Here is a 25,714-nt window from a genome sequence, read left to right on the forward strand (position 1 = left end):
AACTTCAGAATGGTTCATAAAGCATTGCCATTCAGCTATTCATTGACCAAATATTTGTGGAACACCCGTTCTGTGCCGAGCTCCGTGGTGACAGCCGTGCACATGACAGCAAGCCCTTGTGCTCTTGAGAACATGGGCTGTTGTGTCAGCTAGTGTGAGGTGCCGTGAAAGCAAGCAAAGCCGAAGAAAGGGGTAGCGTGTGTGGGAGGGGCTGGGGCCAGTTTTAATGGGGTGATCCAAGAATGCGTCACCAAAAAGGTGACATTTGAGCAGTGAGCTAGAGGAGAGGAAGGAGCAGCTCAGTGGTGACTGCGGAGGGAAGGGCAAGTTCCAAGGCCCTGAATGGGAGCGTGCTGCTGCGCGGGGACCAGTGGGCAGGGCTGGGTGTTGGCAGTCAAGGCAGGGAGGTGGCGGGAGCCATGTGGAGCTGGTCCAGGTGCCGGGAGCACTTGGCCATGCCTCAGGGCAGGCAGTCTGTGGAAGACTTTGAGGGAGGGGCACACCTTGACTTCGGGCTGGAAGGGTTGTCTGGCTGCCAGGGGGACAGCAGGTTCAGAGGCGGGAGGGTGGAGACCTCCTGTGGGGGAGAGGAGAGGAAGGGCAGGTAGTAGGATGGGAGAGCATTGTGCCTGGCTGAGATGAGGGGCAAGAGGGTGGGGGCATCTGTTTTGGTTTCCTTTCTCCTTTCTGTATTTTGAGTGTCTCAGGCAGGTTCATGACACTCACGTTTAGAGCTTTCCAGAAGCTGGGGACCTCTTCTGTCTGGACTAAGAGTGTGTCTCCCGACATTGACCTTACGGAGCCTGAGACATGTGAACTTGTCACCAGCAGCTTTGGTCTTTAGTGCAGCCCCCATTGCCAAGAGCAGTTACGTGTGGGGCAGGGGTTCAAGCAAAGTGTCAAGAGGGGTGACAAGATGCTCTTGCTCAGGGCGCGTGCCGTGCCCTTTGATTGGAAGGGCAGAAGCTTTCCATCCTCCCATGTTCCCAAATCCGGTGGATTTGGCAAACAGTAACCCACCTACATTTTCACTGCGACTGAGTTCCTGCCGTGGGGACGGCACAGTGAAGGTTCATCATCGTTAAACTCAGAGACATTAAATAAGTAAATGGTTACTAAAAGAAGTTGCTGTCCGATGGGCATGCGTAAGGCAGGGGGAGGGGGGGAGGGAGGAAGTCAGGGAAGGCCTTCCTTGGGAGGCGGCAGTCAGGCTGAGCCGAATGATGGGGGGGGCTCCGCACAGAGGGAGGAGAAGGGCCAGAGCCCTGAGGAAGTGAGCCCGGGAGCTCGGGAACAGAGGCCAGGCCAGGCAGACGTCAAGGTCGACAGTTGAAGGGGTCCAGTGGTCAGCAGGACGGCGCAGACCGTAATTGTGTTCGCAGCTGCTTCAGGATATCAGGAAAGCTCTTTCTGGCTCTTATCAGCAGGTGGTCTTTGGAAAGAGTTGTTTGGTGGTGAAAATAGGGTAGTTGGTCTGTCCTGGATCATTGGTCTTGTGCAGAAGAAAGCACTGGATGCCAGGCAGGGGCCTTTGCAGAGTCATGTAGACTTGAGTGGTTACTTGAAGACTTGAATGATGGATTCTTTTCTTGCCCTCACAGGGAAGACCACTGGGATCCCCATCCATGTCTTTGGCACTGAGACTCACATGACGGCCATTGTGGGCATGGCTCTGGGCCACCGGCCCATCCCCAACCAGCCACCCACAGCCGCTCACACTGCAAACTTCCTCCTCAATGCCAGCGGGAGTACATCGGTAGGTGCACCCCGTCGTCCACCTTAGAGCACGCCGGGTCATCCTTAGCTCCCCCTCCTATCTCCCTCCCATCCAGAACACAGCGCCCCTACTCTAAGCCTCACCATCTGGGGGCACTGGGGAAAGACAGGGTGGTTTCTGTATTGCTGCCAGTCTTTTCCTGCCCAATCAAGGTAGTATAATGGAAAGACCAGAGGTTTTTATCACTTTAGTTTAGTTTTTTAAATAAGCTCTACGCCCAGCGTGGGGCTTGAACTCACAACGCCAAGATCAAGAGTCGCACGTTCCACTGACTAAGCCAGCAAGGTGCCCCTAGACCAGGGGGTTTAAAATCAGACCAGAGTTCAAATCGTGTTGAGAACAAGACCTTGGCTGGTGTTATACCCTCTCGGAGCCTCAATACTAATTCCTATCTCAAGAGGATTGTTAGAATAATACTTTTGGAAGCACTTTGCAGAGGATAGTTCTGTACGTGGTTCTTGTTACCTGATTTCTTTGAGCCTTAAGAACCCAAAGCTTAAGGACCAATAGCTCTTTTTCCCAGTTGCTACCTGTGACTCTTACCCTGTCTCCTTGTCCCACCCCAGACTCCAGCCCCTAGCAGGACGGCGTCTTTTTCTGAGTCCAGGGCCGATGAGGTGGCACCCGCAAAGAAGGCCAAGCCTGCCATGCCCCAAGGTAACTGCCAGCAGGCTCAGCACCCGCCGCTGCCCCCCCCCCCCTCTCGCCTGCCCTGTCCAGGCCCTGCTGGGGCACTGGCACGGGGTTTGGGCTTTCCTTTGAGAGTGGGCGTGGCACATGGGCCAAAATGGACATGAGGACATGAAGACTCAGGCCTTCCCAAGCCTTCCTGTGGGCTCTCGTGGCACTGCGGACCCATCCTGCACCAGGGTCACCCTGCTCCCCACTATCTTCTACCCCCTTACTTCCTGTGGGGGCCTGTGAGCTGGGCAGGGAAGCTGTGGAGGAGACAGGGCTACAGAAATACCCGGAGGTGGCAAGGTCTCCCAGACTCTGCTTCTCCGTGGAGAGCAGGAGCCTGGAGCTGGGACAGCAGAGCAAGCACCCACATGGTAGTTCCTGGCCATCCCACCTCCTGGGGCTCTTCCTGTGAGCCCACCTTAAGAGCACACATCGATACCAGCCTATCTGCATTTCGCCTCCCTTGTCTGTCCGTTCTCTGGTTCATCAGACGCGACCCCTGCCAGCCAGCCCTTGCAGCCAGCATGAGATAATAGACATTGGTCAGCACGGGGCTGTTGCAGCCTCTTCCTGGTACAGACAGCGTGCGTTTGAGGCTTTTCGTGAAATAGTTCCATGGGCTCCAGGCACTCGAGATTGTAAGCTGTTTCCCGGCAGTCCCCACACCAGCAGCTGTGTCTACAGCACAGTGACAGGTCCAGCCCCACAGTGTCCTAATCATCTTATTGTGCTTTGTGGGGACAAACATGGGATTGGCATTATGAGGGTGGGGTCTGACCAGCTGCCCCTCTACCAGGCCTGGGGGCCTCTGGTGTTCTGCACCCCCTCCAAGCCTTCTTACCTCTCCCATCCCCTCTCTGGCCCTTTGGCCTTTCTTGCTTCTGCTCTGCTGATCAGTGCCCTCTTCTCTTCTGTTGGCTTCACTCCTGTCTATTGTGGAATAGATGAGAGACAGTGAGGGCATTAGCCCTGTGAGACTTGTCCTTGGGATCCTTCCCTCTTCCCACCCTCTCCCTCCAAAGCCTCCAGCCACCAGCAGGTGACTCAGCTGCCTTGGTCATTTTCTTTGACAGATTCAGTCCCAAGTCCAAGATCCCTGCAAGGTAGGATGCCCCCGCCCCGCCCCAGCTCTGTGTGTGGCTTTGTTAGCGGGTTATAGTCTTACCGTGTGCTTTGTTTCTCCCCAAGTCCTAGTCTTTGCTCTCCCTCGCTTTCCCAACCCTGCTTAGTCGCTCCCATCCCCACTCAGCGCTCTCCTGGTCTGCTGTCTCTGGCTCCACACTCCGGACAAGACAGGACAGGGTAGGGAGCGTGGGAGCAAGAGCCAGGCTCCCAGCCTTGGAGAGTGGAGTGGTGTCTGCTGAGGAGGGAGGGGCGTCCTGGGAAGGAGGGAGCCATGGAAACTGAAGGGGGAGTGGCAGCGCAGGGGCAAGGAGGGCAGCCTAGCCCTCCGGATTCCCATCTGGGTCTCCTGATCTCTTCTTTTCCTACTTCCCCCACCTAGCCTCACCACTGCCTCCTGCATTCCTGAGCTCTCAGTGCCAGCAGCAGGTTCAGATTTCTCTGGGTTTTGGTTGGAAGGCAGGCTAGACAAGGAGAGAGGTGGAAGCCCGGAGGGATGGTGCAGTAAATCTAAGCGGGGATCTGGGCCTTGCTTTAGGAGGTCACCACTTGCAAGGGACATTTGCCGCGCGCACTCACACGTTCACGCAAACACATGCTCCCCTGTCCCTTCAAAGCATCAGGGCTTCCACTTAACTTTTTGACATTTACAGCTGTGGGAGATTTTTCCCTGGGCAAGGGGAAGCTTCTGATGATGACCTTTGATCCCGTGCTAAGGAGAGGGGAAGGGGCATCTAGGCTAGGATCAGATATGCCCCTAGAAAGGTCAGGAATGCAGCCCTCTCACCATCTGCCTGTAATCCCTATGTTTCCTGTCTCTGGAAATAGCCCTTGTTACCTGAAAGACCAGAGCTGAGGCTGAGCCCTGTGCTGAGAGAACAGGGGCCTACCCCAGTTCGGAGAGCCCTTCCGCCCAAGGGCTGGGGTTCTCTTACTATTAGTCCCTGAGGCTGCAGAGGAGCCTGCTGGGGAACGTCAGCCCCTGCCGCTGGTGGGCTGAGGATGACAGCCCTCGGCTTTGCCATCTCTGTGCTCGAGGAGGAGCACGCTTGAATTCTGCCCTGTTGATGCTGGAGGTGCACAGGGGCTTGGAGAGATTCCAGGCTTTGTCCCCTTTCTGTACGCTCTTGGGTAGACAGATGCATGTTTGTGTGCTTGCTTACACTCTGACGTGGGGAGGGAGGTGTGGGCTCCCCCTGAGGGTGGGGAGAGGCCAGGGCCTCCTGGCTTGTATCCCACCCACCTCCCTTGCACAGTTGAGCTGCATTGTAATTTAGTCTGTAATCTGGCCCTGATGCCAGAGGACAGGATCTCTGTCCTCTGGCATCTCTGAGCTTCAGGTTCCCGGGCCTGGGAAGTGAGGGTACTGGATTAGGTGGCTATCTTTGTTCTGTGATCTCATGTCTCGTGAGAACCCAGATGGGTCTGGTGACAGCAAGTCCCAGGTATTGGGAGTAGCAGGAGTGTTCTGGTATGAGAAGCTTTCAGCTGAGAAGAAAGAAGCCAGCCTGTGTAGGGATGAGAACCCTGCGTGCCTTGGGGGAGTGATCTCGAATTTATTCATTCAGACCTTGAACCTGACTAGCCAAGCCTGCACTAGTACACTAGGTTAATTAATACCAGATGTCTCCTGAGCTCAGGGCCTTGTTCTCCCTGGGGGAGCGGAGAACCTCCCGGGGGCCTTCTTTCCTCCAGCGACTTGCACAGAAGGGGAGGGACAGGTCACTTGTCTGCAGGGTGGTGAAGGGGCCTTTCCCTTCAGGCCGTGCAAGCACCTCTGACAGCTTTTCTCCCCCCTTCTTTTGCCCCTCACTCTTCTGCCCACTGGAGAACTGCCCAAGAGCCCTGTTCTGAGCAGGAGAAGGCCACCTGCTAGAGGGCGGCTGGCAGGAGGGGACCCCACAGAGAATGTTGGGGGGGTGCCGTGAAGCCAGTATGCTCTGGTCAGAACCTCCGGTAAAAATAAGGCTGCAGCCACCCTCTTCTTCGGACCTCCACTGACCTAGAATCCCGAGGACTCGGATCCTGAGCCGGGCTGGTTTATATCCGGATTTAGAGGTGATGAGTGTTGGGTTGTTTCAAGTCGTGCGGCCACCAGAATTGGAAGAGCTTGAGGTTTTTTCTCAGAGTCTTTAAAAATAATTGATCAAGCCTTCATTTGCATGTAAGCAAAATGCTGATTATATGCCTTTCCTGTGAAACGGAGCAGGTCCTATAGGGGTTCTCCGCCTGTGGGTCTTTCCTCTGCACGGGACTCCTTTCTGCGTTCATTGCTAGCCTTTAGCAGCGAGGCAGGCCCTCTTAGCTCTTTTTGCTGTCTGTGTCACCTCTTTGCAAAGAAACCAAGCCACATCTTCCCCCAGTTCTCGGAGTCCCAGCCTCTTGACGTCCCTTTGCCATGGTGATGAGCCCCCTTCCCTGGACCAGGGTGTGGAGGGTTGTGGCAGCCCTGGCCGTCTCCCGGGAGTGTGTGTTCTGGGTGCACTCGCTGTGTCTTTGCCCACCAGGAAAGAGTGCCACCCTCTTCAGCCGCCACACCAAGGCCATCGTGTGGGGCATGCAGACCCGGGCCGTACAGGGCATGCTGGACTTCGACTACGTCTGTTCCCGAGATGAGCCTTCGGTGGCCGCCATGGTGTACCCTTTCACGTGAGTCCCACCACGGTGGGAAGCTAGAGATGGCTGCCAAGTAGGATTTCCTCATCTCTTCTCCCTCACTAAGACAGACCTGGGGGAGCCAGCAAGATTATCCCTTTTGCTGGGGAAGCGTCTGTCCTCCCAGACTGGGGGCGATCCATATTCCTGGGGGATCTGTTTCCCACACATGGGTCCCTCTCTCTCCACCTTCTCGATGAAGCTCTTCCCCTCGGCTTCCCCCTCCCCAGCCCTGACAGTTTGGGGTTATCCTGACCCCTCCTCCTCCTTTCTCACAGCGGGGACCACAAGCAGAAGTTTTACTGGGGCCACAAGGAGATCCTGATCCCTGTCTTCAAGAACATGGCTGACGCCATGAAGAAACACCCAGAAGTAGACGTGCTAATCAACTTTGCCTCTCTTCGCTCAGCCTACGACAGTACCATTGAGACCATGAATTACGCGCAGGTAGGTCAGTGGGCGCGGGGGTGGGGAAGTGGGGAAAGCTGAATGCTGTCTACCGGCACTGCCACCGGGGGCGAAGGGCTTGGCACTCAGGACCGGCCCGTGGAGCAGGAGGAAGCGGTTGGATACACACGATCTTTAGAAGGTCGAGGGGTAACTGAGGGCCGGCAGGCTGCACGGGGCTGCTTACCCAGGCTAACAGTCCCTTCAGCATCATCTGCCCCCACCAGGTCCTCCCTGTGCTGCTAAGACCGGCTTTCACAACAGGATCAAAAGCAACTTCTTATTACAAAATTATTACATGTTTATTATAGAGGAAACTCAAATACTATTAAGTAAAAAGAAAAAAAAACGAATACCTCAGTCAATTCCTGTTTCCCAGAAACACAGTTGCCAACATTTGAATATATCCTCCTCCGTTCCTTTTTCTGGATTGGAACCTGTGGAATCACACTGTCCGTGATTGTTTTGTAGTCCCTTTTCTTCAGTTACTCTTTCCACATCCATAAATGTTCACCAGCAGCATCCGTGACGCTTTCTCAGGTCTTGTGGTGAGCATCTTAGATGGACATTTGTGTATGTCCTTAATTATTTCCCCAGCATCAATGTCTGGACATCAGACTGCCGCATCAGAATGTGCGGGTTTGAAAGCCTTTGATCTGTCCTGCCCAGGTGCCCTCCAGAAAAGTTGTAAGGACATAAACTCCATCAGTGATTCAAGAATGCCTGCTTCCCTGTACCCTGGCCAACACTGAATGTTTGCATTTTAAAAACATGTATGGGGGCGCCTGGGTGGCTCCTTCGGTGAAGCATCTGACTCTTGATTTCAGCTCAGGTCCTGATCTTAGGGTCATGAGACGGAGCCCCGAGTTGGGTTCTGCACTGGGGGGAGAGCCTGCTTAAGATTCTCTTTCTCCCTCTTCCTGTGCCTTTCCACCCTTGCTTCCACATGCGCACTCTGTCTCTCTCTAAGATAAACAAGCAGGTAGTTGATAAGTGATAGGCATTTTATTTAATTTGCATCTTTTTTTAAAGATTTTATTTATTAGAGAGATTGCGTGCGCGTGTGCGCACACAAGTGGGGGGAGGGGCAGGGGGAGAGGGAGAAGCAGACTTCCTGCTGAGCAAGGAGCCCTACTTGGGGCTTGATCCCTGGACTGTGGGATCACCACCCGAGCTGAAGGCAGATGATTAACCAACTGAGCCAGCCAGTCATCCCTAATCTGCATATCTTTGATTATTAACTAAGATGAGCTTTTATTTTTTATTTTTTTTATTTTTTCAAAGATTTTATTTATTTATTTGACAGAGAGAGAGACAGCCAGCGAGAGAGGGAACACAGCAGGGGGAGTGGGAGAGGAAGAAGCAGGCTCATAGCAGAGGAGCCCGATGTGGGGCTCGATCCCATAACGCCAGGATCACGCCCTGAGCCGAAGGCAGACGCTTAACCTCTGTGCCACCCAGGCGCCCCTAAGATGAGCTTTTAAAAACATTTATTGACCGTTTATATTTTGTGACTTGCTCTCCCCTTTCTTTTTTTTTTTCCCCCCTGTGGAGGTATTTGTCTTTTTTGTTACTGATTTGTATGAGTCTTTGTAGATTAAGATATTGATTCTTCTGTTCAAAATTACTGATTCCAGACTGGCTTAGCTCAGTGTATGACTGGAGAATGTCAGCTTGTTTTGCCATCTCAGTGAAGCAAAAACAAAAGCATACCTGCTGAAAATGAGCAGCTTTTTTATTCTAGAGCAAAGTTTAGCAAACTATAGCCTAAGGGTCAAACCTAGCTCAGTGTCTGTTTTTATAAGTAAAGTTTTATTGAAACACAGCCAGGCTGTGTTCATTTATGTATTGTTCTTGGCTGCCCTCATGCTATAGAGGCAAAGTTTAGTAGTTACTGCAGAGACCACATGACCAAAAAAAGCCAGAAATGTTTGCTGGCCCCTGGTCTAGAGCCAGAGGGAGATAGTTCTCAATCTTTCCTGCCCACTCCCATTCCTTCTGGCTTTCTCCCCCAGCCCACTCTGGTCTGAGTGCGTAAGCAGCTCATTTGCGTCCCATACTGACTGTGGGACATAGAGTCAGAGACTCAGAGGACACAGTGGAAAAAGCCCATAGATACCTGCTTTATGTTAGGCACCAGGACAGGTGGGGAGCAGGTGGGTCTGAGTCTTGTGGGTTTTTAGATGGGAGAAAATATAGCTACTTTTGATAGTAGTGGATTTTCAGAAACATTTGTTCTTGCTTCGTTACTGAGTTACTGTGGTGTTAACTGATGGAGATTGGCTTTGGATGTCTACACCTCTCCCTTTTTGGGAGAGGGTTGGAATGGTCAGACTAGGGACAGAGGCCTATGGGAAGAAGGGGTTGCATACTGTTAACATACTTCGTTCTTAGAGCCTGGAAGGAGGTGTGGGAGGTGGGTCCTATAAAGGGTGCCGCCTCATTGCTTCATCTGAGGCACAAAGTTAACAGAAAGGGACTGTTCTTTAGATCCGGACCATTGCCATCATAGCTGAAGGCATCCCTGAGGCCCTCACAAGGAAGCTGATCAAGAAGGCGGACCAGAAGGGAGTGACCATCATTGGACCTGCCACTGTGAGTGTCCTTTCCGGAAAGCCTTTTCAGTTCAAGGCTGTTGTTCGAAGTTCTGGGCCCATAGAAAGCGAACTTGTTGACTCTCTGGTTCCCTCTTAGGTTGAAAAAATTCAGAGAGTACCCATTGAAAGTCAGTCTGTTCATATCTAGTTACTTAAAGTGCTCTCTCCCTGGTCCTTATCACCTTTATAGTTTTAGGGGGCTAACGGGAAGAATTTTTTGTGTGTTTGCCCACCTTCATACAACCATAGCATAGTTTTTGATTACTCCTTTAATTATGAACTGAAGAGGAATTCGCTTCGAGGTTTTCTTGGCCCACAGGTCTTCACATAGAAAGAACTTGCTCTGGAAATATTTTGTTGTTCTTCTTCCTTAGTCGTTGCATTAAAAATTTGTCTGACAGTCAGATTGTTGAGTTAAGCAAGGGGCCTTTCTTTCCTCTCTGAGGCTGGGGGTGATGTTGAGCAGAGGGGCACACCTGTGTTTTCCACTTTTCCTGGGTGCTGTCACCCTTTTAGAGCAAGGGAGAGAGGACTTAATCCTGAGTATACATATTTGAATCTACAGTAGAAGCCATGTTTTCCAAGTAAGGTTCTCTTTTTTTCTGCGTCATGGCTCGCGAGGGAGAGGTGAGATTCTTCCTAAGCCGGAAACCCAGTGTGCAGGTGTTAGCTCTCTCGGACCGTTTTCTTCCCATCCTGGCCAGCGGGCAGTTGAGGAGGTGGCATTGGGCCTCGTGATTCCCCTGAGCTCCGTGGTCAGTCAGGAGCTTACACTTCCTCCCTGACTGCTGTTTCTGCCGTCACAGGTTGGAGGCATCAAGCCCGGGTGCTTTAAGATCGGGAATACAGGCGGGATGCTGGACAACATTCTGGCCTCCAAGTTGTATCGCCCTGGCAGCGTGGCCTACGTCTCGCGCTCGGGGGGCATGTCAAATGAGCTCAACAACATCATCTCTCGGACCACAGATGGCGTCTACGAGGGCGTGGCCATCGGCGGGGACAGGTGATCGGCTGGGCCAGGGTGGGCCTCCACGCTGGGGAGTGGTGGGCTGGGAGAAAGGGGGCACTGGGTCCTCCAATCTCTGCTTGCTGCCACCGAGGGAAGTCCATAAAACAGGGCATTTCTACCCCGTCTCGGGACTGACATCGGCGTGAAATCAGAAAGAAAAACAAAACCAGGGAAATGTTTTTCAAAGGTGTTTGGGCTTTGGGGGTAATTCTGTTTGTTGTCAGAGTTGTGGCCATAGGGAGGCAGCAGAGGGCAGCAGTTGGTAGGACTAAGTCTGAAATCAGAGAAAGGGCCTCAAATCCCAGTTTCTGTATTGACCAGGGAGGTGTCTTGGGCAGGTCACTTACCCTCTGTAGACTCCACCATCCTTACAGATCAAATGGGTAAAATAATAGCAGCCACCTCATGGGGCTGTTGCGAGGATTAAGTGAGGGTGATATTTATAGAAGGCGGCTCATACAGCCTGGCACTTAGCCGGTACTCGGCAGGTGTTAACTGTAGTCCGTAATAGTGAAAGGAAGAACTGTTTCTCTACTCTCTACCATGGCCTCACTGACCCTTCTGGCTAGCGGATGTTGGGATTTTCTTTTTTCCCCCTTGCCAAGCAGTTCTCCAGTTCTCTGCTGGGTGTCCTACGATGCATTTCAATTCTGGCAGTATCTATCTGGAGTTTGTACCAGATCCCACAGGTGAAGGGCCCAGCCTCACAAGATGCCAATGGCAAAGTCCAGGCTTCCGATGCTCCTGACCGACTGGCTATACCTTGGGGGGGGTCTCCAGACCTCCCTTCTTGGGTTTGATAATTTACTAGAATGGCTCGCAGAACCCCGGAACAACCAGAGGAAGGAAACACATGTGGCAAGTAATGGGGGGCAGTGCATGGCGCTTCTGTGCCCTCTGTGGGCACACCACCCTCTCTCACCTTACTAGCTGGCTACAGTGGTGCTGTCATCCGAAGGCCTGCCCAGGGCTGGACAGGGCCCATCCGCAGGCTGGCAAGGGGCTTTCTTGTGGGCTTCTCCACAGGCTGCTCAGTGTCTTCAGGGCCTCGTGGCCAGCGTCCCCGAGAGTGAGCGGTTCAAGAGAGAGGCCAGACAGAAGCTGTTCTTTCTAAAACCCTGCCCCCTTTTGTTTGTTAGAAACTGATCATCAAGTCGGACCCATATGCAAGAGAGACATGAGGTTGCACCTTGTTAGAAGAATCTGCAGCCATATTTTATTTTTTTATTTTTTTATTTTTATTTTTTTTAAAGATTTTATTTATTTATTTGACAGAGATAGAGACAGCCAGCGAGAGAGGGAACACAAGCAGGGGGAGTGGGAGAGGAAGAAGCAGGCTGCCAGCGGAGGAGCCTCATGTGGGGCTCGATCCCAGAACGCCGGGATCACGCCCTGAGCTGAAGGCAGACGCCTAACCGCTGTGCCACCCAGGCGCCCCTGCAGCCATATTTTAAAACCACCGCACACGTGTTCTGTAATCATCTCTTACTGCCAGGCAAACCTCCCTTCTCCTCCTTGCCTTCCCTTGTGCTTCATTCATTACCCCCCAACACTTGAGGCATCTCTGGGCCCTCACAGGACACCCACACTCACGAGAAGCCTCTCGTGTTCCTGGTAGTTTCCTCCACCTGTACATTCCTCCCCAGGCCTTGATCCCATGTGTTCTCTCTGCTCCCACCAGGTACCCTGGCTCAACATTTATGGATCACGTGTTACGTTACCAGGATACTCCAGGAGTAAAAATGATTGTGGTTCTTGGAGAGGTGAGTTTTGTTTTGTTTTGTTTATTTTATTTTTCTGACTCTAAAAGTAATGCATGATCTCCATTAAAAAAAAAAAATGCATGTGTTTTGGTTATTTATAACTTAACGTGACAGTCCCTGGTAGTCCCGCTCCCTGCGCTCTGGGGCATAGAGGCTGTCACCGTTAACACTGCCATGTTTGTTCCAGAAAAACTTCTTGCCTCTTGGTGGCACAAGACATTTTAGTAGCAATAAAGAAGCAGCTTTTCGCTGACCTTGGTCTCTTGAGCAGTGCATAGCTGGAGTAAGGAGCGCACTTTTTTTAGTTCAGGAGAGTTCTTTAACCCCATTCCTTGCTTGTGCACCTAAGCAGGTCTGATCCGAAATCATCTTATACCCTTAGATCGGGGAGGGGAGAGTCCCAGGGACTCCAGAGGTTGCCCACTCCCCCGTCACAGTTCTTCCTTGCGTCCAGTCTCAGTCTCACAGGCTGTTATTCGGCCAGAGCCCAGGCCTCTTCGTTTTCTAGCCAAGCTGTAACTCAGGACTGCTGGTGCCTCTGACCCCAGCCGGATTTGGGGGAGCTTTTCCTGCTGCAGTGGGTTCTACTAACTTGCGGGCTTTTTCTCGTTCCCTGTTCCTTGGCAGATAGGGGGCACTGAGGAATACAAGATCTGCCGGGGCATCCAGGAGGGCCGCCTCACCAAGCCCGTGGTCTGCTGGTGCATCGGGACATGTGCCACCATGTTCTCCTCTGAGGTACAGTCGGGGCAGCTCACTCCTGGACAGGGAGGCCAAGGGGGGCGTTCCAGGGGAACTGTGAGGTCATCGTCTTTAGCAGCTCGTTCCTCCGATGATCATTTATTACTTGCTGGGTTACTGCAAGGTCCAGCCGGGGCCCTGCTTTCTGGGAGGTTAAGTCCCCTGGAGGGTGGGGGGGCAGTCATCAGCAGATGAAGGCCAGAGCAAGGCTCGGAGTCCCTGCTTGGAGTCGGCGCGCCTCTGTCCGGAGGAGCTGAGATGGCTCTGCAGGGAAGGTGAGGCTTGTGCTGCATCTAAGGGATGAGAGAGGGGTTTGCTGAGCCAAAGGGAGGCAGAGAAGGGAGAGGACATGCACCAGGTGCAGAACTGGGGAGGGGCTGTAGAAGAAAGCCAGGTTTGTTCTGGACGTGAAAGTGCCCGGAGGCATACAAGGACCGCAGCCGGGACAGGCAGCCTGCTCCTGTGGGTTTGGCAAGCCAGACCGCAGCCCTGGGACTCCAACTTAGCGGACCCTCTGTCGTGAAGATGGCCTATCAGTGGTGACGAAACCGGGGAAGCAAAGACTTGTCACTGATCAGTGATCAATAGCTGGGCAGGCTCCGAGCGTGAGGCCTTGTACGGGCAGCATGCGTGCTGTGTACGGATGAAGACAAGACTGGGCCATGAGGCTTCCCGCCACAGTGCTAATCCGTACGCTGAGCCCCCACCCTTCCTGCCAGTAAGCCTGTCACCCTGTTCTTCCTCTCTGCGATGCTTGCCTTCCCCGCTGAGATTCCTGCCCACCTCACGGTGGCAATACTTGTGCAGTTGGAAAATGCACCTGTCCTTTGGACCAGCAGTTCCGTTTCTACAAATTTACTGTAGGGGTCTATGCGTGAAAATATTTCCGTGTGTATGCAAGGAAACTCATGACGTTGTAATGGCAGAAAATGGAACAACCCAAATGCAGGTCAGAAGGGGATATGTCATCACGACACAGCCATACAATAGAAAACCCAGGGGCATCTGGGTGGCTCAGTCAGTTAAGCTTCTGCCTTCAGCTCAGGTCATGATGTCAGGGTCCTAGCATCAGGCCGCCCATTGGGCTCCAGCTCAGCGGGGAGCCTATTTCTCCTTCTTCCTCTGCCCCTCCCTGTGCTTGTGTGCGTGCTCTCTCTCAAATAAATAAATAAAATCTTTTTAAAAAGAAAAGAAAATGGCAGCTACAGGTCTTAGCAAATGCTCCATTCCATTCCCCAGTTCACCGATTCTGTGAAGCTCTTCCTGATTTCTTTCTTCTTGACTGCTCTCCCCTCCACCACAGCAGCCAAAAATAATTCCTCCCTACCCCTGCATTGTTTCTCTTAACCAGCTGTGCATTAAAGCCCTCCACCTCCCCACCCCTGCTGTGTTGGGGGACACTTCCCAACAGGGCAAGGACCTCACTCTTTCTTTCCTGGCTGGGCACCCATCATCACCCCAGAGATGGGACAAGTCCTCACAGTGTTTTCTGTCTTTCAATTAATTTTTTAAAACATTATAAAATGTCAAGCATTCACAAATGTAGTAGAGTATATACAGTGACTGCCCAGCTAATAGGTGATTTTTTATGTCTTAAGCAGGTCACATGACCTTGCAGAACTTTCTGCCCTATATAGGAGGTAAGATAGGTATGCAACAAAATCCCCACCTGTTGGCAAGCAGAGAGAGCTCCTCAGGAAAACAGAATTAAGAACTGAGCAATGGGAGTAGACACCAGAGGTGTTTGTATAGGTGACATTTTTCAGAACTGGGTTCCACAAAACACTGGTCCCGTAGCAATGGTCCTCAAAACAAAAACAAACCCAAGCAAACAGAAAGGGGAGCGTCTATAAATTATGAACATGCATAATCTATCTGCCTTTTAAAATTTTGGTTTTTGGGGACGCCTGGGTGGCTCAGTCAGTTAAGCATCTGACTCATGATTTCAGCTCAGGTCATGATCTCAGGGTCATGGGATCGAGTCCTGTGTCGGGCTCTACACTACTCAGCACAGAGTCTGCTTGTCCCTCTCTCTGCTCTTCCTCCTCCTGCCTCTCTCTCTCTCTCTCAAATAAATAAAGGGCACCTCGGTGGCTCAGCATTTTCCATGTATTTCCATGCATTTGAGTACAGAATCTCTTCTCCTTCCCACCCCATGCACCCATGCAGATTCGGTCCTATAAAGAACGCATCGGGAGCCTGTGCTTTAGAGCATGTGTTTTCAAGGGTCTCTAACCAGAGCAGCGGTTCCTGACCTTTCTGACACTTAAGGCCCCTTTTGTTATATGTAGTGGGTAAGAACACAGGGAGAGGCCACATTGCCTGGGTTCCGATGCTACGGCATCCTACCTGTGTGGCCTTGGGCAAGTTACGTTACCCCTCTGGCGTTCTGTTTCCCTTCTTGCTGGAAGTAGCCATAGCTGTTGAAAGATGAAGTGAGTCAAGTGCACAGAAAAGTGTCTGTGTGTAGTCTTACACAAACAGGTTCGATGTTACTGCGATGACCCACCTCATGCCGCCCTGATCGGGGTTTTGTACCACATCTCATTTGGTTACCTCATTTCCCGCATTGCGTGGTCAAAGACACGGTTACCATGTAGCTCTTTCCAGAGGTTTTCTCTTCCCTGATGCTCGCTTCCCGTAGCCAGTCACCCCCGTGCCATTGGATTTAGCGTTTCTCTTACTGCACCGTCAGGTGGAAGGGGGCTGGTGCTACTTGGCTCCAGGTGATTGTTGCCATGTGGGAATATAGGCCTACAGACAATACGAGTTTGTATCTTTTAAAATTTTTATTAAGATTTATTTACTTAATAAATAAATAAATAAACTCTTTCTCTCTCCATCCCATGACCCTGAGATTATGACCTGAGCTGAAACCAGGAGTTGGACGCCCAACCGACTGAGCCACCTACAATCTGACTATTTTTTTTTTAAGATTTTATTTATTTGAGAAAGTGAGCACAAGCAAGAGCATACACAAGCAGGGGAAGAGGCAGAGGGAGGGAAAAGCTGACCCCCCGCTGAGCAGGGAGCCCGATATGGGGCTTGATCCCAGGACCCTGGGATCATGACCTGAGCCGAAGGCAGACACTTAACCGACTGAGCTACCCAGATGCCCCATACAGTCTGACTTTTTAAAAAGAAGCTAGGAGGGGTGCCTGGGTGGTTCAGTCGCTTAGGCATTTGACTCTTGATTTCGGCTCAGGTCATGATCTCAGGGTCATGGGATCGAGCCCCTTGTCTGGCTCCGCACTCAGCAGAGTCTGCTTTTGAGATTCTCTCTCTCCTCTCCTTCTGCCCTTCCCCCTGCTTGTCTCTCTCTCTCTCTCTCGCAAATAAATAAATAAATCTTTTTTTAATAAATCTTTAGTAAATAAATAAATAAGCTAGACACTTGTATTTTGACATGAGATTTTTTTTTTTTTTTTAAATATTGGACCTATTTTATAAAAAGCATGTGCAGGTAATCAGACCCTGTCTGTGAGGTCAGCTCAGCCTCAGGTTGCCACCGTGTAATTTCACTTCTCACGGTGGCTCGCAACTACCTGCTGTTCTCCGTCCCACCCCCACCCCTACCCCCACCCCACTGTTGGCTCAGAGAGATGGGCCACCAGGCTTTGTGTCCTGGCTCCGGTACACAACAGCTGTGTGACCTCTGGTAAGCTCCTGAGCTTCTCGGTGCTGCAGTCCCTTCATCTCTAAGTAGAAAGTCATTTGGCATACCTGCTAAGTGCGGCTCTGTGAGGCCTGAAGTGATTCGCGCAGAGCGTTTAGCAGGGTCCCGCCTGTAATGGGTACAGACGTTCCCAGGAGCCTTTGTTCTCTCCCTCCGGGGATTAACAGGCCCAGTAAAGCCTCTCCCCTTTGCCTTCCAGGTACAGTTCGGCCATGCCGGAGCTTGCGCCAACCAGGCTTCCGAAACTGCAGTAGCCAAGAACCAGGCTTTGAAGGAGGCAGGAGTGTTTGTGCCCCCGAGCTTTGATGAACTTGGAGAAATCATCCAGTAAGTGGACGATGGGGAGGACGCCAGCCTCCCGCTCCCTTTCCAGCTCCCCCATGAGGACTGCAGCCTCTCTGACACAGAGGTGTCTGACATTCCTGGTCCCTTTTAAGTGACGAGTGCAATTGTACAGGTGGTCCGAAATCTCTTCTTTCTTTTCGGTTTTTGTTTTATTTTGTTTGTAGACACAGCAGTTACAGGCCGTTCAGACTGGTAGTAAAACATGTTCGGTTTCTGAGCGTACCTACTTGGCTGTTCTGTAAATAAGAAATGCGCACAGAAACGGTTAGAAGGTGTCACCTCTACGTGATCGATGAACAGTTATTGGATAACCCGTGTGTCTTCCCATCCCTCCCCTCTGTCCTTCCTTAGCCTCCAGATTCAGCTTTCTGTAAAGTCCCATGGGGTTGGTGGGTGGGTCTTGGCCAGACCCGGATTTCCTTCAGTTCTCAGGAATCCAGCTGGTGTGAGGCATCCCCTGGAGTAAGGCATTGCCAGGAGGGGGGGCAGAGCCAGAAAACCTGGAGTTTGGGGTTAGATGGAGGAGCGTTCCTGGGATGGCTTCGAAGCACCCAGAAGCATGAAATCCATGGCTGTCTTCTCTCGTCCCTTCCCCCGCCTCCCAGGTCTGTGTATGAAGATCTTGTGGCCAGAGGAGTCATTGTCCCTGCTCAGGAGGTGCCGCCTCCAACCGTGCCCATGGACTACTCCTGGGCCAGGGTAGGTGCCGCCACGCCTCGCCTGTGGGTGAGGCAGACTGGGGGGCCGCTGGGGTGGGTTTTGAGTTGACCTGGCTCAAATCCCTGGAAGCCAGGCCTGCCCTACTAGTTGCGGCAACCCTACAAATCGCTGCTCTAGCCTCCAAACCATGCCCCTGAGGCTCACTCCAAGGGCATCGGAAGAAACCTTGACGATGATACTTGGACTCCAGCCCCTCCTTGTGTGCTGGAGCTTGTGAGCTTGCCCCTTCCAACCAACGGGGAAAACAAATTCAGGGCCCAAGAGGGCGAAGGGCAGCATGTCTCTCCCACGGCCACGTGGCCTGGCCTGGAAACGGGGGGCTGCAGACAGACAGCGTCCCCTAGAATTGTTTGCACTTGCTTGAAGGGGCTTCAGGGCGAAGCAGAGTGTCCGCTCTGCCTGCTCGTCTAAGCGACAGAGATGAAAAGCTAATTTTCTTAAGACCCAAGAACTCTCTGAAATCCGTTTTTAAAAGACCACTAGAAAAATGGGTAGGAAGTGACCTTTCAACATGAAAAAATAAATGCTCAATTGTGATACCAATTTTCCCCTTTTGGGTCAACAAGGAAAAAATTCTTTGATAATATGTTGTGTCTCTGTGGGTGTAAGGACACTGGTGCGTTTGTCCACTGGTGGTGGGAGTGGAACCGGGCACCTTTCTGAAAGGCAGTTGGGTAATATCAGATTTAAAAGTGCTCACCCCTGGGGCGCCCGGCTGGCTCAGTCCGTGGAACATGTGACTCCTGATCTTGGGGTCGTGAGTTCAAGCCCCACATTGGGTATGGAGATTACTACCAAAAAAAAATGAGTGTTCACACCTGATGGCATAGTGATTCCGTATCTAGAAAGCTACTTCAGGGGAATGCTTATGCGTTCACACAAATGTGTTCAAGATTTTTCCAGTTGAGGGTTATCAGTGGAAGAATGGCTCAGTTGTGGTTTTGTCATATGATGATGGGATACTATACAGCAGTTAAAAGGAAGGAGCTAGATCTATGTATGTGCCGACATTTGTGGAGCTCAAGTTCATTGAGTAAATAGGACATTATGGGACAGTATATCATGATTATGAAAAAATGTATGTACACAAAACAGTGTTGTATAGTCTCCATGTGTCTATATATATAAATAAAAGTAGAGAAAGAAAGGCCAGATAGATGTCCACTAAACTGACAAACATTAAGGCAGAAAGGCGTTTTTAAATTAAAATCAATAGGGCCCTTCTCCCCAGTGGTTAGTGCTGAGATTGCAGTGTGTGCTCTGGGCTTGGAACACACGTTTATTATTTTAAAATTCCAAAAAAAATTTTTTTTAAATCTTAAAGTTGATAGGGGATAATTGGAGAAATGGGCGTAGGCAGAGTTGGCAGCGACGCCCCAATCCCTTTCCCTGGGTGAAGGACATCTTGAAGGGATCCCCTGTTTCCACAGCCACATGCCTCATTACATTTTGGTGGGGGGTTGGCAGCTAAAGGTGGAGTGTTAGAAAAATTTCCCTTTGGGTTCAGTCTTGCATTTCTTAGCCAGGTGACCTTGGGTTGGTTTCTGAGCTTCATTCCCTCTCGCTAGGACATGTTTGTGAGGTGAAAACGAACCTGTGGAAGCGAACTGTGGCTGCCGTGGGCATGGCCCTCCTGTTTTCTACAATGAAAACCAGATAATAGAAGGGCTTTTGTACTTCTTTCTTGGGATGCGTTGGTCTGAGGGTTGGTACTTGGCAGTCAGAATTTAAGACCTGAGACACTGTGGTTCTGTGGTCACGTTGTGCTGCTTCCCCCTCCCCCGTCTCTGCTCAGGAGCTGGGTTTGATCCGCAAACCTGCCTCATTCATGACCAGCATCTGTGACGAGCGAGGACAGGAGCTCATCTATGCGGGCATGCCCATCACCGAGGTCTTCAAGGAGGAGATGGGCATTGGTGGGGTCCTTGGCCTCCTGTGGTTCCAGAGAAGGTGAGGTGTGCCGGACAAAAGATGGCAGGACCCCTCCATCTGTGACTCAGAGTTAAGGATTTTCCCCTGACCAGGGAGTGGGGGTGGGCAGCCTTGGGGAATATGTCCAGGATCAATCTTTATGGCCACAGATCAATTGCAAGGCCAGAGGAAAGAGATACCGGCTGTTCCTAGGTCTTCCAAGGACGGAAAGGCCAGTCTCAACTAAGAGAAGTAGAAAGCAATGACCTCATCAGGGATCTTGGATCAGCCCCTGTTCTTGCTGCTCTTAAAGAAATGAGACAGAGTAAATGCAGGCCTCTTGAGAGAGAGGTCTGGATGGCTCTGGTAGCTCAAAGAGTGCAGGCCTGGCGGCACAAAAAATTGGTTTCTCTGCAATTCCCAAACTTAGCCTTCCCCTGGGACTGTCAGCAGGGCAAGGGGGCCAGTGAGTACTGATTCACAGAGCCCTGGTTTGGGGTGGCACTGGGCAGAAGGCCAGGTGGAAGTCTTGTTTTGTGTCATGCCCTCAGCTACAGAGATGGATCTTGGTCCTGCTTTAGGCCCCTCTTACGACGGATTGACAGGTCGTAACACCTGAGCGGTGTTTCCCTGTCTGCTCTTGTATCCCCATGTTTCCAGATTTGCTCTTAATCATCAGTTGTGGGGTTGAACCCTGCAGGAGACCTGGGGCCTCCTACATGGAGAAGGGGACAGGAGTCTCACTTCTCCCTCCGGCACATAGAGGGAAGCCACAAATACAGGTTACATTCTCTTGCAGCAACTCATGCTGAAAGCCATTGTCTAAAGAAGAGATTTTCCAACCCTGGTGGCTAACAGTTTTAAAAGCAGTATTTGCAGAGCGCCTGGGTGGTTCAGTTGGTTAAGCCTCTGCCTTCAGCTCAGGTCATGGTCCTGGGGTCCTGGGATCAAGCCTGGTATTGGGCTACCTGCTCAGCGAGGAGTCTGCTTCTCCCTCTCCCCCCCGCCCCTCCCCCATGCTCGTGCTTATGCACTCTCTCAAATGAATTTTTAAAACTCTTTAAAAGCAGTATTTGCTATCAGCAAGTTAGGAGCTGCTCAAGCATCAGGAGGTTTTGCTGTGGGACTGCTTGATACAGTATTAGACGTGGGTTGTGAACTTGCTGCCCTTCTTGAACATGAGTGCCTTATTGAGGGAAATGGGAGCAAGTAGGAGCTTGGCTCTTCAGGTCAGCATAGCTCCTGTTCGGCTGCTCGCCTCTGTTCTGACCCTCCTCTTAGTGCCCCTTTCCTCCCACTCCAGGTTGCCCAAGTATGCCTGCCAGTTCATTGAGATGTGCCTGATGGTGACGGCAGATCACGGGCCAGCTGTGTCTGGGGCTCACAACACCATCATCTGCGCTCGGGCTGGGAAGGACCTGGTTTCCAGCCTCACCTCGGGGCTGCTCACTATTGTGAGTACTTGCATCCTGGGAGGTGAGGACTGCAGGGGACACACGGCTTTGGCAACATGCCCTCAGCTGCCACAGGGTCCTAGAAGGAGCCTTGGAGTGTAGAACCCCGTGACAAGGCAGTTTGGGGCATGCCAGATTGGACTGCAAAGCTGAAGGAGGCTCTTCCCAACATGGGCTTGCTTGTCCTACAGGGGGACCGGTTTGGGGGTGCCCTGGATGCTGCTGCCAAGATGTTCAGCAAAGCCTTTGACAGTGGTATTATCCCCATGGAGTTTGTGAACAAGATGAAGAAGGAAGGAAAGCTGATCATGGGCATCGGTCACCGAGTGAAATCAGTAAGTTGCGGCCCTCCTTAAGGACCCATCGGCAGGTGGAGGCAGGTGGGTGGTGACAAGACAGCACTGTTCTAGCTGGGAACACCCAGGCTTCTGACTCTTAACCTGCAAGGCTTTGGCTGTGTTGACAGATGTCAAAGATAAGGCAGCTATTTTTCCCTTTTAATACAGAATGCCCTTAAATAGCTTTACATTAGTGTTAGTTCTGAGAAACATTCCCTCCAGGCTTTGCAGCCACAGTGACCTCCTCCCTTAGCAAAGAGACACTCTGGGTCAGTATGGACTCCAGAAAGGGAGGAACCCAAAAGCCTGAGTGTGGCAGCCCAGGTCTGACATACTCTCCGGAAGAGGCTCTGTGCTATGGACTGGAGCAGTGCTGTCTGCTTGGGGGCCGGCGGTGGCAGAGGTCACTGTAGTACTGGGCGTTGGCTGGTGCCTGAACCACCTCCCTGCCCCGCTGACCAATTCTTGCTTAGCATGGGTCTCTTAGCGGGTGGTGCAGCCTCACGCATGACAGGTCCAGGGCTTTCCTGAAAATTTCAGGGGTGCTCTGGTGCCCCACACCAATAAGTCCTTGCCAGTTTGAAAAGAAAGAACTCTGTTGAGCTTTGTTACAGTTGGAGGAGGCTGCTGAACTAGCGGGCAGCTTGTTAGTGGCCAGAACCTAAGACTTTTGGTTGGAGAGGAGGTGAGCCCCGGCCCTGCTGCTTCAGCCGAGGCCCATGGCCTGTGGCGAGTGCAGTTAACATCTCCAGGTCTCAGTTCCTTGTTGGTGACATAAAGACTTTGGAAACCTTAAGTCCCACAGCAGTGTCATCATCTGTGCTGCATGGGATCAGACACGTGGATCAGGTCCCGGAAACACATCTCCCGGATATGACGCATACATTTGTGTCCGTATGTGGCAGGAGCGCAAACGTGTCTCTTAATAGTGATGTTAGGGTAGGTTCCTCTGTAACTTTGGGTCACTTTCTAGATAAACAACCCAGACATGCGAGTGCAGATCCTCAAAGATTACGTCAAACAGCACTTCCCCGCCACCCCTCTGCTTGACTATGCGCTGGAGGTCGAGAAGATTACCACCTCGAAGGTAAAGGAGAAAATGGCCCTAATTCCCACATCATGGCTTGTGGGTGCATTATTTGGGGGAAAACAAGAGCCAGCCCACATTTTGACTGTGCAGCCAAAATCAAACCAGGTTTTCTGGGAAATTCTGTTTCTGTTGCACTGCTAAGTTCAACAGATACATCTCCCGTGTCAACTAGGAATTGGGTCCTCTGCTAGACATTGGGAGTTGAACTTTCCTAACCAGCTGGGATATTTTGGTGGGAGGTTTGTAAATTATGGTCAGACTTTGTAGTTAGGGGGGGCGCCTGGGTGGCACAGCGGTTAAGCGTCTGCCTTCGGCTCAGGGCATGATCCTGGCGTTATGGGATCGAGCCCCACATCAGGCTCTTCCGCTATGAGCCTGCTTCTTCCTCTCCCACTCCTCCTGGTTGTGTTCCCTCTCTCGCTGGCTGTCTCTATCTCTGTCGAATAAATAAATAAAATCTTTAAAAAAAAAAAAAAAAAGAATTTGTATTTAGGGGCGCCTGGGTGGCTCAGTCGTTAAGCGTCTGCCTTCGTCTGAGAGCGTGATCCCGGAGTCCTGGGATCCAAACCCACGTCAGGCTCCTCCGCTGGGAGCCTGCTTCTTCCTCTCCCACTCCCCCTGCTTGTGTTCCCTCTCTCGCTGGCTGTGTCTATCTCTGTCACATAAATAAATAAAATCTTTAAAAAAAAAAAAAAAAGAATTTGTAGTTAGGTTAGTAGTAGTAACTGTGGAAAATTATAAAGAAAAAATGAGAAATAATAAGTGCTTTGAATTTTTTACCTTCCCAGAAACCAAATCTGATCCTGAACGTCGACGGTTTCATCGGAGTTGCGTTTGTAGACATGCTTAGAAACTGTGGGTCCTTTACCCGGTGAGCTCTGTGACCACTTTCTTCTTAACAATTACTGATACTTGTTGTTACCTTCCAGTGCTAAAAGCAGTGCGTGCTCATTACAGAGGATTTAGAAAATAGGGAGAGGTTTAAAGAGAACAAAAATAATCTCTACTCTACTCTTAACCACCCAGAGCACCCTTTCTCTACTTTGAAACCAAAGAGAGCTCGCTTCTCGTTTGAGGGCAGAAGTTGTACCGTTTCTGGGGAGGAGGGCAGTCACGTGAGCCGTTTTAAAACCACAGGTTGATTTTGTGTTGCAGGGAGGAAGCTGATGAATATATTGACATTGGAGCCCTCAATGGCATCTTTGTGCTGGGAAGGAGTATGGGCTTCATTGGTGAGTTGGAAGTTGTTGCTGTGATTAAGAATTCAGTTTGGGGGCGTCTGGGTGGCTCAGTGGTTAAGCATCTGCCTTCGGCTCAGGTCATGATCCGAGGGTCCTGGATCAAGCCCTGCATCGGGCTCCCCGCTCAGCACAAAGTCTGCTTCTCCCTCTCCCTCTGCCGCTCCCCACCACTCGTGCTCGCACGCACGCGCGCTCTCACTCTCAAATAAATAAAATCTTAAAAAAAAAAAAATTCTTTTTGGTTTGGTTTCCCCGGATGGTTCAGCTATAACACTTACCTATGTGGCAAGTTTCTACATGTCACATTATCTTCATCATTGTTCCTAATCCTTCCTTTTTACTTTAATTTCCCCCTTTATCTTTGTTCCTTTGTTCTTGGAAATGACTGACCGCCAGCCCAGGAAAACAGAATGAAATCTAACAGTTGCCTTTCACCCAGGCTGCCATCTACCTAAGCAGTGGATCTAGATTTACTTCCTCAGTTTTTTTGTATTAGAACGATTTCTCATCCTTATCCTCTCCCCCTCGCCAAACTTTTAACAGACTCACCAACTCTTAATAAAAAGATGCCTTTGCTCCATATTTCAGGACACTATCTCGATCAGAAGAGGCTGAAGCAGGGGCTGTATCGTCACCCGTGGGATGATATTTCATATGTTCTTCCGGAACACATGAGCATGTAATGAGCCAGGAACCCCGCCGCAGTAAAGTGAAGACAAGCACTCCTCCCCTGGGAAACAAACAGCGTGCAGACAGCTGGCACGGGAGCTTGCTCTAGGATGGGCCTGGAATGTAAACAGCCACGGGTGTACAGGCACCGAAGACAGCCCCAGGCTAACACTGTTCAGTCCACACAAAGAAGCTTAGTATTTTTTTTTATAAGCATAGAAATAAAAACCAAGCCAATAAATTGTGACATTTGCTCTGGTACCTGCTGTATTTATTATATGGAAGCATCTAAGCACTGTAAGGATAGTGTTTTTCCTCATTGTAGGGTGTTATGATGTTGCTTTCTTTTTTCCATTAGTTAAAAAAAAATTTTTTTCCCCTCCTGGAGGAAGGGAATGAAACTTTTAAGACCTCAAGACACTATCAATTGAAAGCATCCCTAATGTCTTATTTTTCCACTTCCCTTTCTTCCTCGTATAACCCGAAGAGCATTGTGTTCATCTGATTTTTTAAAAGATCTTTTTATGTGTTATGTGTTTAGGGTTTGTTTGGTATCTCACTGAAATGTTGTATGTTGCAGACCAAACTCTGCTTATGTCAGGGGGATGGGACCATTGCATCCTTAGCCATTGTCACAAAATACGTGGAGTGGTAATTTAAAATGTAAAGTTGTAACATACATATGTTTAAAACAAATGCAAAGCGAAAAGCTGTGAAATGTCCCGTGTCTTTCGTTCTCTGTATTTATGCAACTGATTTATCAGTGTGTTACTGACGTGTGGGTTCAAGGACTCGTCTCTAGCCAGTTTGCATCTGTAATCCTCCAAGATTCTGGCAGCTGCCACCTCAGTCTCTTCTCTGTATTATCAGTTTGGTTTCAATAAACTATCCAGTAACAAGACACACTACTGTCTCATGTCCTCCATATCCTTTCCTCTGTATTTCTTTGAACTATACTTACGGTTTTACTACATGTCATTTTTTTAAATGTTCATCCACCTCTTCACACACAGAGAGAGAGAGAGAGAGAGAGAGAAAGAACTAATCAAAACACTAGCTTCAAAGAAAACCCCCTAAGGGGGCTTCTGGCTGGCTCAGTCAGTGGAGCTTGCGACTCTGTCTCAGGGTTGTGAGTTTGAGGCCCACCTTGGGCGTAAAGATTACTAAGACATAAACTTTTAAAAAAGTGAACAAATAAAATTTAAAAACAAACAAAACCCCTATGTTCACCCCTATATCTGTACCTCTCCCTTTCTCAGTGAAGAGGAACCAAAGCTCTGCCCAGATACTCAAGCCAAAGAGAGTCCTTTCCTCCACTTCTCTCTGGTTGCCACCTCCTATGCATGTACCCTTTCATTATCCCTCTGATCCATCCATATCTAGTCTAACTAGTGCCCCTAATGCCACTTTTTCATTATTTCTAGAGCCACCAGTGATATTTTAAAACACTAATAGAGCCACTCCCTTGCTTAATCCCC

At 50.7% G+C, this 25,714-nt stretch overlaps 1 protein-coding gene across 10 annotated transcripts in view; it reads left to right on the forward strand.

The window, feature by feature from the left end:
- ACLY (ATP citrate lyase) overlaps positions 1-25,141 on the forward strand; it is a 40,004-nt gene extending 14,863 nt beyond the window's left edge. For 3 of the 10 annotated variants that reach the window (XM_026512836.4, XM_026512834.4, XM_044389243.3), the window contains 18 exons: positions 1,602-1,756; positions 2,344-2,434; positions 3,532-3,561; positions 6,088-6,229; positions 6,514-6,682; positions 9,173-9,277; positions 10,086-10,282; positions 11,970-12,051; positions 12,679-12,789; positions 16,668-16,795; positions 17,419-17,512; positions 19,329-19,483; positions 20,748-20,898; positions 21,090-21,233; positions 22,210-22,323; positions 23,115-23,197; positions 23,482-23,558; positions 24,156-25,141. In XM_026512836.4, coding sequence (XP_026368621.3) covers positions 1,602-1,756; positions 2,344-2,434; positions 3,532-3,561; positions 6,088-6,229; positions 6,514-6,682; positions 9,173-9,277; positions 10,086-10,282; positions 11,970-12,051; positions 12,679-12,789; positions 16,668-16,795; positions 17,419-17,512; positions 19,329-19,483; positions 20,748-20,898; positions 21,090-21,233; positions 22,210-22,323; positions 23,115-23,197; positions 23,482-23,558; positions 24,156-24,250 — 2,123 coding nt within the window. In that variant the 3' untranslated portion in view covers positions 24,251-25,141. Of the gene's footprint in view, positions 1-1,601; positions 1,757-2,343; positions 2,435-3,531; positions 3,562-6,087; positions 6,230-6,513; positions 6,683-9,172; positions 9,278-10,085; positions 10,283-11,969; positions 12,052-12,678; positions 12,790-16,667; positions 16,796-17,418; positions 17,513-19,328; positions 19,484-20,747; positions 20,899-21,089; positions 21,234-22,209; positions 22,324-23,114; positions 23,198-23,481; positions 23,800-24,155 lie in introns of those variants that run through there. The other 7 variants (XM_026512837.4, XM_044389244.3, XM_048224759.2 and 4 more) reach the window with 3 other exon arrangements.
- The last annotated feature ends 573 nt before the right edge of the window (positions 25,142-25,714 follow it).

Source organism: Ursus arctos, unplaced genomic scaffold (genome assembly GCF_023065955.2).
Source record: "Ursus arctos isolate Adak ecotype North America unplaced genomic scaffold, UrsArc2.0 scaffold_24, whole genome shotgun sequence".
Classification (NCBI taxonomy): Eukaryota; Metazoa; Chordata; class Mammalia; order Carnivora; family Ursidae; genus Ursus; species Ursus arctos.